Source organism: Seriola lalandi, unplaced genomic scaffold, assembly GCF_002814215.2.
Source record: "Seriola lalandi dorsalis isolate HSWRI2012SDOR001 ecotype SW California unplaced genomic scaffold, Sedor1 jcf7180002054694, whole genome shotgun sequence".
Lineage (NCBI taxonomy): Eukaryota > Metazoa > Chordata > Actinopteri > Carangiformes > Carangidae > Seriola > Seriola lalandi.
This window is the reverse complement of record NW_019525247.1, coordinates 244,217-262,813: the sequence shown is the minus strand read 5'-3', so window position 1 is coordinate 262,813 and position 18,597 is coordinate 244,217. Positions and strand designations below refer to the sequence as shown.

The 18,597-nt window shown below is 42.3% G+C and overlaps 1 protein-coding gene across 2 annotated transcripts; it reads left to right on the top strand.

The window, feature by feature from the left end:
- Positions 1 to 546: 546 nt before the first annotated feature.
- Positions 547 to 17,452, top strand: acox3 (acyl-CoA oxidase 3, pristanoyl). Of its 2 annotated transcripts, none has more exons than XM_087178690.1 (19): positions 547 to 678; positions 1,735 to 1,907; positions 3,284 to 3,381; positions 3,473 to 3,608; positions 3,722 to 3,796; positions 4,803 to 4,892; positions 5,210 to 5,353; positions 5,519 to 5,607; positions 6,379 to 6,475; positions 6,846 to 7,028; positions 7,236 to 7,358; positions 7,649 to 7,769; positions 7,896 to 8,018; positions 8,765 to 8,878; positions 10,344 to 10,459; positions 10,728 to 10,902; positions 10,991 to 11,058; positions 11,946 to 12,032; positions 12,763 to 17,452. In XM_087178690.1, the coding sequence occupies exons 2-19, from the start codon at positions 1,788 to 1,790 to the stop codon at positions 12,880 to 12,882; spliced, it is 2,079 nt and encodes a 692-aa protein (XP_087034816.1). In that variant the 5' UTR covers positions 547 to 678; positions 1,735 to 1,787; the 3' UTR covers positions 12,883 to 17,452. The 2 variants fall into 2 exon arrangements, with proteins under 2 accessions (XP_087034816.1, XP_023279541.1); XM_023423773.2 differs by having other exon boundaries at positions 583 to 671.
- Positions 17,453 to 18,597: the final 1,145 nt, after the last annotated feature.

The window sequence follows — 18,597 nt, the reverse complement described above, 5'->3', positions numbered from 1 at the left end:
TTTTCAGTTGCACACATTTTATTTTTATTTTATCTTTTTTTAATGGATTATGAGGTGAGTACTTGGTGCAATTAGTTTCTTTTTTTTGTAAAGCACTTTGTGCTATATTTCTTGTATGAAAGGTGCTAAACAGTAAATATTATCATAATTATTATTATTATTAGTGGATGTATGTATCCCTGTATTTTTTTATGTATGTCTATTGCTTTCTTTTTATGTTTTTCATTTGTATTTGTGCCATTTACAGTTGATTTGTATGTGCTGCTGTTGTTTAACTGAATTATCCTTTTAAAAATTGTAAAGTTTTACCAACAACAAGAGTTTCAGAATATAAGCTCAAACATTTTAATTGGATTTAAAGTATGGCACTGTTATTTATTGTTTAACCTTTATAGCTACAGTAGAGATTATTATTTTGTGGAAAAATCGTTTGACGTGCTTCATTTGTTGTGTAGGGGCTAATTAGCGAGTCACGTTTTTAATTCAATTGACGTGTGGAGACGGGGCTCTTGTTCTGAAAGATACAAACCGGAAATGTAGTTGCTCCTAGCGGAAGTAAAGCTCCTGTAGGAATATTTGACCCACAGCTAAAAATTTATGTGTACACAGGTCATCCCGACAACTGAGGAAGAAGAGGGACAACGACAGTAGCAGGGAAAGTTAACGTCGAGGTAAAGGGTAAGAAATAACTTAACAGTGTTAACTGTTTACGAAGATGCTAGTTCTTCTTCACCTGTAGCAGCCACATAAACAACTTGTGTATCAGTGAACAGAGAAGAATTAAGTGAACTCTAGTAAACATTAACATCTTATTTTCACCTGTTAGTCACTAAACAACAGTGACAGGTGGGGACAGTGGGACCAGACAAGGTTTAACGGCAGTCTCTTCATGTGCTACAGACTGCTGTGTAGTTTTATTTGTGAGGTGAACCGATAGATTCAGCCTTGAACTCTGCTCTGAGCTGATAGCAGCTGGACTACAAAGGTTACTTTGAATGAAAAGTCATTTGTACTTCAGTTTGAATAGCTAAATGTTCTGTTATTCAATATCTCTTTTATTACCCTTTAACCCTCACACACAGGAGGGTGGTACAAGTGGGAGGTAACGGTTGGACATTGTCAACATCTGGGCACATACACATCTGCACTAGGTGTCTAAACTGCTGGCGCACTTACATAAGATTAAGACGGACTATGTCCCAGCATAGTCTTATGCTGGAACATTACATGGCCCCAGACTCCCTGTGTAATAGTAATAATAATAATAATAATAATAATAATAATAAAATTAAACAATTCACTCATTGACCAAACGCAGTCCAGACATATACTAGGTTTTGACTTGTTTAATTAGGTCAAAAGACAGAGCCCACTCTATGTTTATTCAGTCGTCACAGTTACATCAGAGTCGTGCCTCCTGTGATGAAACCATCTTTGAGTGTAAACAGTACAGACAGTACAGTGTTTTTTATAGTTTGGTCAACTCACAGAATTAATGTTAGTTACTGCTGTGTAAATTAGTCAGTAACAGTTGTAATTCAAACCTATGGTTGCTTACTGAAACCTCCACCTCCTACAGCTTGTTAAGGCACTGTTAGTTATCTGAAACTGTGGCATGATACAAAAAAGATTAATTTTTCAGGTCTATCATCATTGTTAATGGAAACATATTTACTCCACATGTTAATCAAATCCTGCCTCCTAATCCTAATTTTGTCCCTTATTACTTCTCAGAGACCAAAGTGCCTTAGGACCCTGCATGGAAACTTCTTCAGTCTGAACACAAGATGGACCATGAAGTGGCTGACCTCCCCTCCGGCCCCCTGGATATCTACAGGAAGAAAGCCTCTTTCAACTGGAAGGACATGCTTCTCTTCCTAGATGGAGAGGAAATACTGGCATTCAAGGTAACATCAGATTCTCTCCTGCTTTAAAGCAGCTCATTAGAACTCCTCTCCTCTCTTAAGAGCTCCTCTTAATTGAACAAGTGGTTGAAATACCTTTTGAGAGAATAAACCAGGACGAACAGGGGAGAAGGTTCTTGGTAAGAGAGGAGACCAAGAACCTGATGGTCACTCTGAGCTCCAGAGATCCTGCGTGGAGATGGAGAAACTTCCTGAAGAACAACCATCACTGCAGCTCTCCACTGATCTGGGTTTTATGTCAGAATCCAGACGAAGCCTCTCCTCAGAGTCAGTTTGTATAAAAGCAGCTAAAGCACTCTGAGACTGAGAGAAACCAGAGTCTCTGGTCTGATGAGACCAGGACTGAACCGTTTGGTCTCAGTTCTAAGAGTCATGTCACTGCTCATCACCTGAACAACACCATCCCAACAGTGCAGCATGGTGGAGGCAGCATCAGGCAATGGGGGGGACAGCGAGACTGGTCGGGCTGAGGGAAAGCTGAACGGAGTAAAGTACAGAGAGATCTTTAATGAAAACCTGGTCCAGAGCTCAGGACCTCAGACTGGGCTGAAGGTTCACACAGCCAAGAAAACACAGGAGAGGCTTAGAAAGGACTCTGTGAATGTCCCCGAGTAGACCAGCCAGAGTCCTGAGCCTGAACCACATCCAAAGAGAGAGAAAATACATTTTTAGTGCATTACACAGTGAGACAACATTTATGTATAGAGTATAGCATTTTGTTAAGATGATGACATTATTAACTATAAATTCAATCTGCTTCTTCTTCATGATGACGCCTCACTGGACTTAAAGAGAAGAAATCTATATTTATGGATTTGGCTTCAGTGGATCAGTCAGGGATTTCCATCAGTTCTGGATCGTGTCACAAACATTAAACAGCTGCTCTGTTTTTAACACATTCATGTGGCTCTGCTGTGGTGAAACTACAATCTTGTGTCGTTTTAAATGTTGCTGCAGTCCTTTCCTTTCCAAAAGGAAGGAGATGACATTAGGAAACACTGAAGCTCCTGTCCTCATCATGTAGTGAAGTGGAGCCGCTCTAATCATGGCTGCTGCTCAGATACTTCCTAAGCAAAAAAGACTTTTCAGCCGCAGTCTCAGACTTCATTTTTACCTTGGAAGCAGTTGAGAAACCAGTCTGACCCCAGCTGCTCTACAATTCCAGGACGGCTGGTCGACACTTCAGCTGCTCTCAGCTCCTGTGTACAGATGGACAGTTTAACTGCCTTCAGAGCTTAAACTTGAAACTGAAATTTGAAATGCTATAAGTGACTGATTTCAGCTTATTTGACCTCTTTGGCACCATTCCTGGGCTCCTGTGTTATCGAAATGTTCCTCTCTCTTCTTCTCTGCTGCAGCACCATGTGTACAGGACTCTGGAGAACGATCCTCTGTTTGCCCGTCGGCCCGGTGAAGACGTCCCCATGGAGAAGATGAGGGAGCTGACCTTCCTCAGGTACAGTTCAATCCTTCTGTCGTACATCATCTCCGTATCTTTACACTGTACATGAAAGAACAAACATAAAGCTTCAGGGGAAAACCCACAGGGTGAAGCAGCTCTTCCGCTACGACTTCATTACAAAAGAGGAGACGATGGCGAACCCCTGGAAGACCGTGGTCCTCAGTGACTGTCTGGGCATGTACGACTGGGCCATGTCCGCCAAGTTCTTCCTCAACAAAGGGGTGAGGGTGCGGGAGTGGTGGGAAGTGCAAAATGAAACACTGGACATTCGCTGCTAGCGAGGCTGTAGACCTGTTTCTCATCGTCTCAGTCCAGTTCTGTTCTTCTCTTTTAGATGTTTGGAGCAACTGTTGCCAACTCAGGATCAGGGAGACACAGCAGATACGTAGAGAACACTGAAGACATGACGGTAAGAGATCAACACAGCTTCACAAATAACACCACCTGACAGGTGTGTGGTGCTTTATTCATGGTTTAACTGGCAAATTCTGTCCTCATTCTTTGAGGACATCTCACAGTCCTGGCCATGAGCTTTTCCTCAGATTTAAGCAGCCTTCACACTGAATCATACAGTCTTCTTTGCATCCTTGTGTTCAGTATATTCATACTCCAAATTTAGTATTTAATATTTGGAATTACCATTGTTGTACAGGTTTATAGTTTTGCCTTTGAGATCTTATGCCTTCTGTACCTGTCTGTGTCTGTCTGTATCTGTCTGTGTCTGTCTGTGTCTGTCTGTGTCTGTCTGTGTCTGTCTGTATCTGTCTGTATCTGTCTGTATCTGTCTGTGTCTGTCTGCGTCTGTCTGTGTCTCTCTGTATCTGTCTGTATCTGTATCTGTATCTGTCTGTATCTGTATCTGTCTGTGTTTCTCTGTATCCGTCTGTGTCTGTCTGTGTCTGTATCTGTATCTATCTGTGTTTCTCTGTATCTGTCTGTATCTGTCTGTATCTGTCTGTATCTGTCTGTATCTGTCTGTGTCTGTCTGTGTCTGTCTGTGTCTGTCTGTGTCTGTCTGTATCTGTCTGTATCTGTATCTGTCTGTGTCTGTCTTTGTCCGTCTGTGTCTGTCTGTGTCCGTCTGTGTCCGTCTGTGTCTGTCTGTATCTGTCTGTGTCTGTCTGTGTCTGTCTGTGTCTGTCTGTGTCTGTCTGTGTCTGTCTGTGTCTCTCTGTATCTGTCTGTATCTGTATCTGTCTGTGTCTGTCTTTGTCCGTCTGTCTCTGTCTGTATCTGTATCTGTCTGTATCTGTCTGTGTTATTCTGTGTCTGTCTTTGTCTGTCTGTGTCTGTCTGTGTCTGTCTGTGTCTGTCTGTGTCCGTCTGTGTCTGTCTGTGTCCATCTGTGTCTGTCTGTGTCTGTCTGTGTCCGTCTGTGTCTGTCTGTATCTGTCTGTGTCTGTCTGTGTCTGTAGACGTTTGGCTGCTTCGCACTGACTGAACTGAGTCATGGCAGCAACACCAGAGCCATGAGGACCACAGCCACGTACGACCCCTCCACCCAGGTCAGCACACACAGACAACACAACACTCACTTCACACACACACCACACACATGCTTTTATACAGTGATCCACTGGGAGGGGGCCTGACCTCCAGGGTGGGAACCATCAGTTAGTGACACAGCAAAATATATTTGTCTAGTTAAATGAATTTCTACAAAGCAAAGAATATAAAACTCCTTCTCTGACAGTGTTTTGGTCCTCAGACCTTCAGCTGGCAGAGTCTGCTGGTTTACCCTGTATAACCTCACAGTGAATGATGGGTAATCGGGACTCCTGACCCCCCTGCTCTGCTCTGACAGTAAGCTTCCTGTCTGCAGGAGTTTGTGATCCACTCTCCAGACTTCGAGGCTGCCAAGTTCTGGGTGGGGAATCTCGGTAAGACGGCCACGCACGCTGTGGTGTTCGCTCAGCTCTACACACCCGACCGAGTCTGCCACGGCTTGCACTCCTTCATTGTCCCGGTGAGACTCTGACCTTTGACCCCCGACCGAGTTACAGCCGGTTACATCATCAGATGCTGTTAACTGATGTGATGTCACAAAATCCTATTACCCAAGTTTTCCTGTTGTTATGAAGCTTTGACTACGTGTGTCATATCCAGTGAAGCTCTAACCACTGTGCTGCAGGTGAGAGACCCTAAGACCCTGCTGGCTCTGCCAGGTGTGCTGGTGGGAGACATAGGGAAGAAGCTGGGCCAGAACGGACTGGATAATGGGTAAGATGAAACCAGAACATCTGCAACAGTGGTGCAGAGACAGAGGTGTGAGTGTCAGTGTGGTGGGACAGTGTGTCGGTCAAGAGGCTTGATGTCCAGAGTTTATTCCCCAACTGACACTGCGACCACAGTGTGGTGCTGTCGACTTTAATAAGGTTTAAACACTCATCTTCTGTTGGTAGAAAAAAGAGTTTGTAGAAAAACATGGTTATACAGTTGAGAGCAAAAGTTTGCATCCCCCTTAAACCCCGGGTGAAATAATATATCTATATAGTACAGTTCACCTTCAAAGTGGCCTTTCATAGTCATTTGAATATGTTTCCCTCTAAAGAACTTAATGGTACGGCCTGGCACAGCTGAGTCCACGTCAAAATTAATCTTAAATACCAAGCTCAAAAGTTAACACCTCCTTTGATAAATTCTTTAGGTCATTAACTTTATTATTTAAAATCATGTGTCTGGACTTTAAAGAACATTGTCAGCATTAATGCTGGATGAGTGGCAGGTGTGTTCAATCAGACCTGCATTTTATATTTGCGAGTGGGTAGATCTCCTGGAGCAGAGAGACAGGTGTGAGAAGACCTCCACATGAAACTGTGCAGCTGTGTACTGATGTGGAGACGAACACACCACCACTTCACTGTAAACACAGTTTACACAACAGCACAACAGCACAACAGCAGGACTATAAACACAGTTTAAAGTCCTGCTGTTGTGTTACTCACGCCTCCAGTGTGTAACCAAGTATTCTCTTTGTCTTCTCACCTTCAGGTTTGCTTTGTTCCACAATGTGAGGATCCCCCGGGAGAATCTGCTGAATAAGACAGGAGATGTTACCGCTGACGGACGCTACCTGACTCCATTCAAGGTCGGTACCGTTCCCACTGGTAGTAAAAGTGAGAACTCCAGAGACATTTCAGGTCAGGCTCCGGTGGTTTCTTAGTGTGGAGCTTTGTCCCTCCCCTCTGGCAGTGAGAGGAATTCCACAAACACTGTTGAATACAGAGACATTTCCACAGTTCCAAGACAGTTATACATTACTAGCAGTAAGACGGCGTCCATGTCTCTCAGTCTCTTCTCTTCCTTCAGCCTCTCCAGTGAGGAAAAAACCACACCAGTGTTAATCTGTGTTTGTCCTCATCGTCCATCTCTTTCTTTCTTCCTCAGTTGTGCAGTGTATATACAGTTCATTCTTTTATCTATTGTTTCTCTCTGTGTCCCTGTGTCTTCTCCTCCAGGACCCCAACAAGCGTTTTGGGGCCTCTCTGGGGGCCCTGTCAGGGGGCAGGGTGTCCATCACCAGGATGGCTCTGATCAACCTGAAGCTGGCTCTGGTTGTGGCCATCCGCTTCTCAGCCACCAGGAGACAGTTTGGACCCAAAGACACAGAGGAGATCCCTGTTTTGGAGTACCAGCTACAGGTCAGAGTCCTGGCACTAGATCATAGAGACAGTAAGATATAAGACAAAAAGTAAACGTCTGAATCTCTGGAGATACAGAAATACTCGCTCTCGCTCTGAGTCAGCTGTACTGATTTGGTGGCATTATAAAAATATCTGTGTACATTTCTCATGTTGTAGTGTGGATGTTAATATTAATGTGTTGTGTATTGCGTGTGTTTGGTTCAGCAATGGCGTCTGATCCCGTACCTGGCTGCAGCGTACGCTCTTGAACGCTTCTCCAAAGACATCTTCATGAACTTTGTGGAGTTCCAGATCGGACAGATAATGAGAGACAACAGTGACAGACAGGTGAGTGGAGATGGTGTGTGTGTCTGTGTATGTGTATGTGTATGTGTATGTGTATGTGTATGTGTATGTGTATGTGTTTGTGTTTGTGTTTGTGTATTTGTCATCCTGAACCTCCGGAGTGTCACAGTCCAGACCTGGGACTTGGTGTAGGATCCATTATGTTATGTCTAATTTAACATGCAGAGCTTGCAGAGTGACACATGTTTAAGTGTTCAAATACTTATATTTCTTGTGTGTGTGTGTGTGTGTGTGTGTGTGTGTGTGTGTGTGTGTGTGTGTGTGTGTCCCAGGCAGAGATGGGTAAAGAGATCCATGCAATAGGCTGCTCCAGTAAACCACTGGGGTCCTGGACAGCTCAGAGGGGGATCCAGGAGTGCAGGGAGGCCTGTGGAGGACATGGATACCTGGCCAGTCAGTGTCAAGCACACACACATTCACACACATCAAGCTTCACTATTGAATGCCTCACACACACACACACACACACACACACCTGGCTCAGTTGGCTCTCTCTCTCTCTCTCTCTCTCTCTCTCAGTGAACCGGCTCGGTAACCTGCGTGACGACAATGATCCTAACTGCACATATGAAGGAGACAACAACGTGCTGCTGCAGCAGACCAGCAACTACCTGCTGAGCTGGCTCCAGGCCAAGCTGCACGGTCAGTCCCCCGTCCTCTGAGACTCTACTGAAGGTTCATGTGGACAGGGACAGAACTGGACAATTACAGCACCTATTCATGAGTCATATGATGTTCTCTGACTGACGGTGCTGATCTGTCGGTGTGGCAACGTCAAGGCAGTTAGTGATAACAGGTTCATTTGAGATGAAGCGTGCCTCACCTGTTTCCAGCAGCCTTCACTGTATCAACAGGAAGTCACAGAAACACTCTTCTCATTAGAGTTTATCCTGAAGTCCCAGATAGTGTAAAGGTAGATGTCCATGTTGCATTAACAATTAAGAAATTGCCTGATTTTGCTTAAAAATTGAGTAAATAACATTTTACAGCTTATAAAACATTATACTTATTGTGTTGACAGAATAAACCTTCATAATAAAATCAAAATCTCCCGTTAAACAAAAATGAAATGTTTCTAGAAAACTCCATATTGTTGTTGAGCAACTTCTAAACCAATCAGCTGTTAGATCGGTGGAGAGCCAGGTGTTTCCCATCATGCTCTGTGGTCCTACACAGAGTAAGTGCAGCACCTGGCTCCTCTGTGGCCGCTCTGATCCTGTCAGTTTACTGTTGCCTGTGACAGAGTTTCTCCTGTGAACCATGAGGAACATGTTTTAACCTGGTTTATTAAATATTAATTATCTATAAACGAATGCTGACAGTTTGAGAGCACAGGGACTCTGATCAGTCTCTAAAGCTTCAGCTGCTGTCTTCTTGTCTGGTTTCAGATGGGGTAAGGATCGAGTCTCCTCTTCACACTGTGGATTTCCTGGATGATTTCCGCAGGATCCTGGGAACCAAGTTCAAAGCAACGTCTATGGAGGAGTGTATGGACTCTGCAGGTAGTCCAGTACTTCAGCTGCTCCAGATCAGCCTGATACCAAACTGTCTGTGATCAGATGTGGATTTTCCTCTGCTGGTATCAAACCTTCACTTCTGGGTTCATAGGAACCAAGTGAAAGACGCAGGAGGTCAGGACATTTAATACTGTCGCACACGTTCTGTTCTTCCAGTAACAGAGACGCAGAGTGACAGATCTTAACCCTCTCACTCCAGGCTCCTCCCACCAGGCTGCAGGTTACACAGGTGGTCTAATCCTATGATACTGTTGAGTCAGCACTTTATCAGCAGCTGGGAGAACACCTGTACACAGCGCACCTGTCTCTACTGTCCACAGCTAAGATCACAGCTTTACTTCCTCTGCAGGTCAAGATCATCTCTCTCTTCTTCATCACTCTGTCTAACTCTGTCCTACTGTCTCTAATGAGTAATAGTCTCTATTGGAAACACACCAATTCTCCCTGTAAAGATCAAACTGGAGTCAACAGGAAAACATGTTCAGTTTTAAAGGAAAGCAGAAAAAAATCAAACATTTTGAAGGTCAAATCTGGGAAGTGGAAATGAGATGAATCGAAATTATAAAAGCTGTGGTTTCTAATTAATTCAATCCAAAGTTTTTCAGTCAGATATGAGGGAGAGAGAGAGAGAGGGAGAGAGGAATAAGGACAGAGCAGCAGGTGGAGGAGGAGGTGTTCTGTAAATGTAAATGTCTAATCTATTGATCAATTCAGGGTGCTGTGCATACATAGGTCACAGAGTGGTGCTCTCTGGGGGTCAGGTACATCCTATGTCCAAATTTATAATATATTGATTGATGATTGATCTGGATCCTTAGAAATATCATGCAGGTTTTTCTACACTGTCTTCAAGCAGATCTCTTCATCATTCACACCAGATACGTCCCTACACCACGTAGCTTCTACCTGCACTGGCCTAAGAGGTTCAGAAATAAATGTGTAGAGTTTAGAAACCATCTGCCGTGTCATTAAAGAGCCATTAAAGAGAACAATAGGTCTGTCAGTCTGTGAGGCCATGACAGATTCTCCCTGTAAATGTTCAAATTCAACACAGACCCAGCAGCCAGTCGCTTATTAGCTGCTACAGGATGATCAGATATGGTGTTGAGTGCTATATTATTTCTCTGTTTCCTACTGTAGTTAAATAGTATATAGTCATATATCATTACCAGGTTATTTGGAGCTCCCTGCATATTTTAGTGCTGTGGTCAAGGGGTCTAGTGTCTGTAGAATAATCATGTAAATCCTGTCGAAAGTTTTCCACACACAGTTGATCACTACTAACGACCTAATCTTAATGAATCCATGGGAAAACACAATCAACCTCCCACAGCATTTTTTTGTCTGTTAATTGTGCAATGCTCCTTTAATGCACATGACGATGGACATGCTAACTGCTCCACTGATATCAACTCTGTGTGTGTGTGTGTGTGTGTGTGTGTGTCCTCAGTGCCTCTGGCAGCCTATAAGTGGCTGGTGTGTTTCCTGTTGGTGGAGAGTCAGAAGAGGCTGCAGCAGCAGAGAGCCTCAGGCAAGGGGGAGTTTGAGGCTCGCAACAACAGCCAGGTGAGACACACACACACACACACACACATATACACAGGTGTGTCAAATCAGTTCAGTTCTCCACAGGTGGACTCCAGTGAGGTTCTAGACTGATGCCAAGGCTCACTAAAGAAAACAGGAAGCAGCTGACCACAGTTTATAGATGAGAGATTTTTTTTCCATTTGTATTACCTAACATTTCTGAAAACATGTTTTCACTTTGTTATCTTGGATTATTGAGAGTAGATCAAAGGGCAGACATGGCAACCTCACAACATGTTGTGTTCAGGTGTACTACTGCCGGTCCCTGGCCATCGCCTACATCGAACACGACTGCCTCCGGAGGTTTCATGAGCAGACGACGGATGAGGACACACCAGCTGGTCTCAGACCAGTGCTCAGGAAGCTGTGTGCCCTGTATGGTCTGTGGAGCCTCAGCAGCCACATGGCCACACTGTACCAGGGTCTGTACTGTTCTCTGTATGATACACACAGGTGTAGAGCACTCAGGCTTTGTGCTGGTATTTGTAACATTGCACTGGTTCTTTCCAGGTAATTACCTGAGTGGGCGGGAACCTGCGGAGCTGGTCCAGATGTCCATTCTCTCTCTCTGCTCACAGGTACAGGAACATCTGTCTCTGTCCTCACATCTGTCTCAGTCTCAGTCCATGTCCATCTCATTTCCAAGGGTGTAGGTTTGAACAACCCTTCCAAAACAACTGAATGGTCTATTAACATATGATCTGTATTTACATTTAGATAAAACTATCACAGTAACAGATCAAAGATTAGAGGAAAGTAATTCACTTAAAAGAGAAAATATTTTTGCATTTTTTTCATCCATCATCAACATGTTTATATTCAGGAGATCTACCTGTGCTGCACTTCCTTTCCCCTTGATTTCACTTTTAAAACCAGCTCTGCTTCAACCAGCTACATCAGGAAAATGCTGCTAATCCACTGATGCATCAGTATTAAGGATCTAAGGCTGGTGACGTTAGCTAGCTATAGCAGGTTTGCCTCTTGGAGGACACAACAGAATTATCTAATGACTTCATTCCGAATAGTGCAAACGAGATCACCATATGCAAACCTACACACACGCTCATTTCCCAAACTCAAAGCAATGATTTTGAAGTAGAAACACTGAGCGGCTCTGTCCACGTTTAATTCAGTGTCTCGTACATGAATGAACCCAGATTTCATCCCACTGCTTTCACCCACACAGCTCTGACTTGAGTCAGACTCATCAAGTCTTCAGACTGGACCATCTGAGTTTAAATGAACTGAACTGATCAGTGTTTACTTACTATTTATTACTTAATTCTTTTTTACTTCAAACCAGAAAATGTAGTAGTTAAATGAAGTATTATGGTTGTAGATAATGGCAGTCAGCCTGTGCTTGTTTATTAGTGTGACTATCGTGTGGCACCCGCTGCCTCCTTGTGTCCGTCCACACGGTCTCTCTGTCTTCATGAAGCTGAGTGATCCGTCTGTTCTCCCGCAGCTGAAAGATGATGCTGTCTCACTGGTGGATGTTCTTGCACCCACTGACTTCATGCTCAACTCACCTGTTGGCTGTGCTGATGGACAGGTGAGGACACACAAAACTTCATTCAATTCAAGAAACTTTATTTGTCCCCAGGGGACAAATACACACGACCAGTGCAAGATGAACTGTACACAGTAAGACAGTAGCATGAAGAAACAACAGTTAGTAAGTAATAATTTAATGAGACTGACAATAACACGGAGAATGACATCACCAGTACAACTAAATAACTGATTGTACACATTTTGATAAACATTAGCTCTTTGTATGTAAGTACATGGCTGTACAGCAGGGCCATCAGTCATAAAGTCACACTGTTGGTCAGCTGAGTGTTGGAGTTTCCTCATTGGCTGCTGTTCTGTCTGAATGAATCGGCACCAACACTTTCAATTACACCATCAGGGGGCGTGTGCAGTTGTTTCCACTGTTTCCACACAACAGTTTAACTACGTCCTGAGTGTCCAGACACATGCTGGACTAGATTTGACCTGGTGTTGTTTGATGTGTTTCATAAATAATACAAGATCTGTGACATCATACCAACACAGGTGAGTGGTGCTGACAGGTGGGGGGGGGGCACACCTCTTCTTTTGTTTAGGTTCTTTGAGTAAAAACTGAGGGTGGGAACGAAGCTCCATCTTTTAGCCTCATAAAACTACATGGCCATGAATGACCTATAGCTGTAGCTGTTCCCCAGGTCACTGGCTGGATCCTGAATCACAGACTGGATCCACTTAAAACCTTCTCCGTGACTCTCCCTGTTTGTTCTCAGCTGTACAAGAACCTGTGGTCGACGGTGATGCAGGGCAGCCAGGTGCTGGACCGGCCCTCCTGGTGGAAAGAGTTCTGCTCAGACAAACCTGCGGTTGGATCCCTGCGTCCAAAACTCTAGAACGCAGAATCTCTGCAGGAGAACCAGGATCCGGGTCCACAGTCTCTGCATCACCTCAGAAACTGAGCAAACACATGAAAATACCACTTCCATGTGTTCACTACTTTTTGCCAAAACAGTGTCACACTACAGAATGGTGATTGTTGTTTGTTAAACCCTGTCATGTCTTTATTATAAAGGGACTAATAACATACCTGAGCAGCTTAGAAACTCTGGTCAGTTTAGAGCTGAAACTATTAATCAATTAGTTGATCACTCAATTGACAGAATATTAATCAGCAACTATTTTTATTATGAATTAATCGATTACATCATTTTTCAAGGAGAAGTTTCAGCTGCACACATGACTGGCTCAAAAATAATTTTTGTGATGTGGCCTCTGTAGACCTTTTTTAATGTTTATCTGATGTAAATGTGACAATACAGAGTCATATCAGATGGTTGTCACCCTTGTAGTTTTACAGCTGGTTCTTTTGTAATGATTGTGTATGTGAAGAAGAGCCTGCAGCTCTGATTGTAGTTACTACACCAACATGACCTCACAGCTTCAACAGCACCTTTGTTTTCTCAGCTGTCAATTAAACATGTCCCCCCCCCCACACACACACACACACACACACACTCTCCACGCAGAGAAGTTTCTGATCCTCAAACACTTTGATTCTTCCTTCCAGTGATAAACATACACTAACCCCTTGATTTCAGCTGTAATGTGTGTCAGTCACTGACAGTCAGGATCTTCTCTCTGATCATGTGGATTATATGTGTCAATAGTGACCTTTTTTTGTTCTTCATAATCAATAATGTTGTTTTACAGCAGGAGGGACTCGGGAAGTAATAAAGCATTTCCTTGATTTCATTTTTTAACAGGCATGAGAAATAGGAATTTGAAATAAATGAATATATGAATATAAATCTTTAAATAAACAATTAATTAATCAATAAATACTTCAGATATAAAAATGGATTTACAAAAACAGCATAAAACTCTTATTAAATAAACCATTTATAAATATATTTATTAATTCACGAATAAATTGTAGAATTTGAAAAACTCTGAAAAGGCATTTTAAAAATGGGAATAAATTCCTGGATTCCTTCCTTAATTTCCATTTCCTTTTTCCAGCTCTTTCCTTTCATTTAGCTTCTCCTTTCAGCCTCTCTGGTAAAACCCACTGGTTAGCTCTCCAACCAATCAGAGAGCTTATTACATCCCGCGGCCATTTTCAAATCTGAAGTATTTATTGATGGATTAATTGTTCATTTATGAATTCTTTTTACAATTCCTAATGCCTATTAAAATATGAAACTAAGGAAATGCTGTATTACTTTTCCTGTGACATCCCTGGTTCTCTACAGGGAAACGTGGGTAGAACATCAGCTCCTCCACTGTGTGGTGCTGAAGTTACACACCTGAACACCGGGACACAAATTGTTCTTATAACATGAATGTGTGTGTGTTTATTTCTCAGTGTGACCCTGCTGTTGATTTATTGTTTGCGCAATTTTTATGTACACATTCACAATTTTTTTTTTTTTTACTTTTTTGTTTTTTTTCACAGGTACAATTATACAAACACACACTTTAATCTTTTACCTTCTTCAGCCTGTATCAGGGAATCTGAAAAGAAAGTGTGATTTTTAGATGACGAATGTGAAATGTATCATAATAGATGTAGTTTAATGACTCTGAAAATTGTGTTTTACTGTAGATGATGTACAGTTATCAAACACTGGGTGAATGACATGTTAAATGATGCTGCAGAGGCAGTTTCATCAGAGTGCTGTGGCCTCAGTGGTCCATCAATAATCCCTGTTTATCATCTCCACTAGTCCCACTGCTAGTTACTAATTATCCGAACATTTGTGTAAAGAATGATCATACATATTGAAAGGTGGTGTCTTGATGCAGTTATAATACACATATTAAATAAATTTACTTATATAACTACTTTAATAATAATAGTAATTATTTTAAAGCCATGTACACAATGTGTGATTCTGGGCTGTCCCAAACCATGACGACCAACCAAACAGAAACGTGGTGATATCTTTGGTCATGGTGGTTCTACATCACACTGTGAGAGAGGTTCGAAGATAGTCAGTGTCAGAAAGGATGACCATCTCACAATGTGACTGTTGAATGTAGCATGAAATGACAGTTGCATATATTTATATCCACACTCTCCTCCTCCTCTTCTTCAGATATTTTTCCATACACATAAAAACCACCAAGAGCGTGATTCTTGCTCAGCTTCAGCACACTGATGACCTTTTTCACCACAGTGTCACAGCAGTTTCACCAGTGATGTAACCAAGACCATACAGCTTTAAAGTCATCAGCTAATGCAACATCAGCACATAAACAGGAGGAAGCTGCCAGATGTGCTTGTATTCAGTATTAAAATTAATTGGAATAATTCTGTTAAAAAGCTCAATGTTCATGTTTTGAGTCTGTCAATCACAGGCAGAGAAAAGGTGAGCTGGTTCATTCTTTGGTTAGGACTTCAGAACTGGGACAAAAGGCCTGGAGCTCCCATAGGTGCAGTCAGAGTTGAATTAACCAAACACATTTAGATTAATAGTGGATGAGACCATAAATCACTGCCCTAGGCCTTCCTTGCTCAAGGCAACCTCCAGGCTGAAAACTGAAGCCGACACTGAAGAACCAAAACCTGCAGCTCTGGCTCCAACAGTGAGTCAGTCCCCATAGACTCCCATGTTAAAATGTCCAACTTTACTGCAGAAATAAACATGTTTACAGCCTGGTACAAAAACAGTATTGGACTGTATGGGGGGTGACTTTTTATATAACTCATACAACTGACTTTACATATATAATTGAGGGCGGGGCCACTTTGAGTGACTGGTGTGTTCTGTCACAGCTGGCTAGCTCCTCAGTGTCTAGCTGCTAGCTGTCTGCTCAGCATCAACTCAGCTAATTCAAGTCAATAGGTGCATTTCTATTAATGCACAATTTGAAATTGTGAACTTAAAAAAGAGTAATGGAAACACGTGAATTTTTGAAAAACTCAAATGTCACAAAAGAATTTATCGGCTCACATAAGTTGTTTTCCCGAATATTCGACAAAGTAATATTTCGCAAAATTGAAATGGAAATACTTTTTTCACATTCAAGTCGTGGCTCCTGTCATATCAGGCCCCAGGGACCTAGTTCCAACAGAGAGTCAGACTGCTGGAAATCTGTTGTCATGTTTAATTAGAATGATATCATTAGAGGAGAAAACCCAGCTTTATTCACATAGCATCACTCAATGGAAACACAGACCAGACTATTGTGTTTTGTTGACTTTTCTGAAAAAATCGCCTCTATTTCGTGCAAAACTGCACTGGAAAGCAGGCTGATGAAGTGGTCTCTCGGCAGAACATGAAGAAGTCTGAGTGAGTGAGTGAAATTCTGTTCTTCTTGTATTATTTTATTTATGTTAGCACTAGCACTAGCAGGTATCAGTGTCTGCACTAGTCATACCTGTCTTGTTAGTTTAGCTTGTTAACTAGCTAATTAGCCAGCAAATTAATTAGCCTTGGGTTAGCCTTCGGCCAAGAGGCCCACCTGTGCTCACGGTGCTAACAAGAGTGTATACTTCCACATCCACCCATGCCCCACCTCTTTACCTATTTTTGGATCAGCTGGGAGTTAGGGGCGGAGTCAGGTACTGTCAAGACGGCGATAGTGAAACAGCTCACTCTGAGCTTCACAACCGCTTTCCAGAAGCCCATGGGTCAAGACCAGAGTTATTACATGGGGTTTCCCTTCTTCTGTCCAGGGATTTAAGCAGCAGATCTTCAGTCTGTCAGTCAGTCAGTATGTAATGGACTCTACATGACAATATTCACAACCTGGAACACTTTAATGAAAAACCCTCTGATTCTTTTGATTTGTGGACTCTTATGGACTAAAAAGAATATAAAAAATGGGGAACAGACAGACGACTTCAGACTTCCTCTTCAGGGGTAGGGAGTCACCACTGCTTCTTCTCTAGCTGGTTTAGGTTAAATCTGAATTAATTACACTTTTGGACTGTAGCCTTTCTTCTCATATAATATTAAGTACTTTATTTATGGTTCTCATGTTGCTTATAACTAACACATCTGCCTCTTTTACACGAATGCACTCGAACCAGTTGATAACTATCTTCATTGAACAGGTTATCCAGAACGGAAAATGTTAGGTTCAGTTTAGCCAGATAACAGAAAGGTATCCTGGGTATGTTGAACTTGCCTCTAAGTGCAGGCCTCTGGGTAGGTGACCAGTGTGTTTACAGTGTGTACAAGTGCTTATAAGTACATATATATTGTGGCTCTTGTGGAATGGCTTAATGAGCCATTGTGTTGCTGGAAGGCTCCATGTTGTTCTTCAGGGGAAGGAAGTGAGAACCTATCCTTGTAAAAAGATCAAGCAGGTCCTCTCCACCCTTTTCCTCCATCGTGCCCTAGAGAGCCTTCTCTCACCAGGAGGGAGGTAGTTGAGTAATGATGTCATCTAATGTCTACATCAGCTGAGTCATTTCCATGGATGCAGACTAAATGAAAGCCTTTGACAGCCTCACTGGCACATCATGGTCTACTGATCCTTTCACCCAGATCCATCCAGCTGCTGACCATTCAGCCTCAGCCTTGGACCTCACTTTCCCCTTCACATGGTTCAATAATTTGCTCCCAGAATGCAGTGCACTCTAGCATCAATGGCTTTTTCATTTATAAAGTTATATTCATAAACAAAGCCAGAAGATCTATACCTAGAAGATCAGAGACGCCTGATACTGGATCCTCTGTTTCCCATAATGATAATAATAATTATAATAGAGCTTCTTTCAAACTCCTCACCTCCAGTTTATAACACAGGCTAACAAAGTCTCCAATCCCAAACCAAGTGAACCCTGATGACTTCAGTATGACATCATACATCTTTACTTTTTCAGATGTGACAGAGCGCCTCCGGAGCCTCACAGGACATCATAAAAATGTTTTCACAGGCTGAGTGATGGAGCATCAGGTGACTGACTTTCATGTCCAGAACTGTTGGAGTATCCCTTCAAAAGATCAGGATGGCATGCCTAGGTTATGTAATCCATCACATCAAATAAATGATGAATATAATCATAGAAAAAACAGAGTATTTCTCATAGTCATGCAACAAAAAGCTCAGACTGCTTTGAAGTGTTAGAATGTGTAGAGCGGTGCATTCAGGATGTATGTGTTCGTTGTTTGCCCTGTATTAAAATATAAGTACTATTCCAGTGGAAGTGCCAGCATTTCCTTTACCATGTACTCAGCCACGTCCGTGCACCCTACAGAGTTACTTACTTTGAGAGCTGTGCACGCTGCCACTGTTTTCCTCCTCACTGTAAAATATGGTTACTATTTTTTTTTTTTTTTAATAGCTTATCATGTTAATATGTTATCCTGCTTTAACACTTGGATTTCTCATCTGGAATCAATAAACATGTATATCATTTCACTGATAAAATTATTTTATTTATTATATTTCATTTATTTTACTCACAAGTTTCAACAATTCCTTATGACAATGAATTATTTTCCACCATATAATTAATTCAGTTCATGATGTAAACCCAATGTTAATACACACTCCTCCTTATGGAAAACAGTGATTAAAGCCAAACTATCACGACTGTAAGTAACTGGAGACAAAACTTTTATTTTTACTTCAAGTAGATCATAAACCTTGAA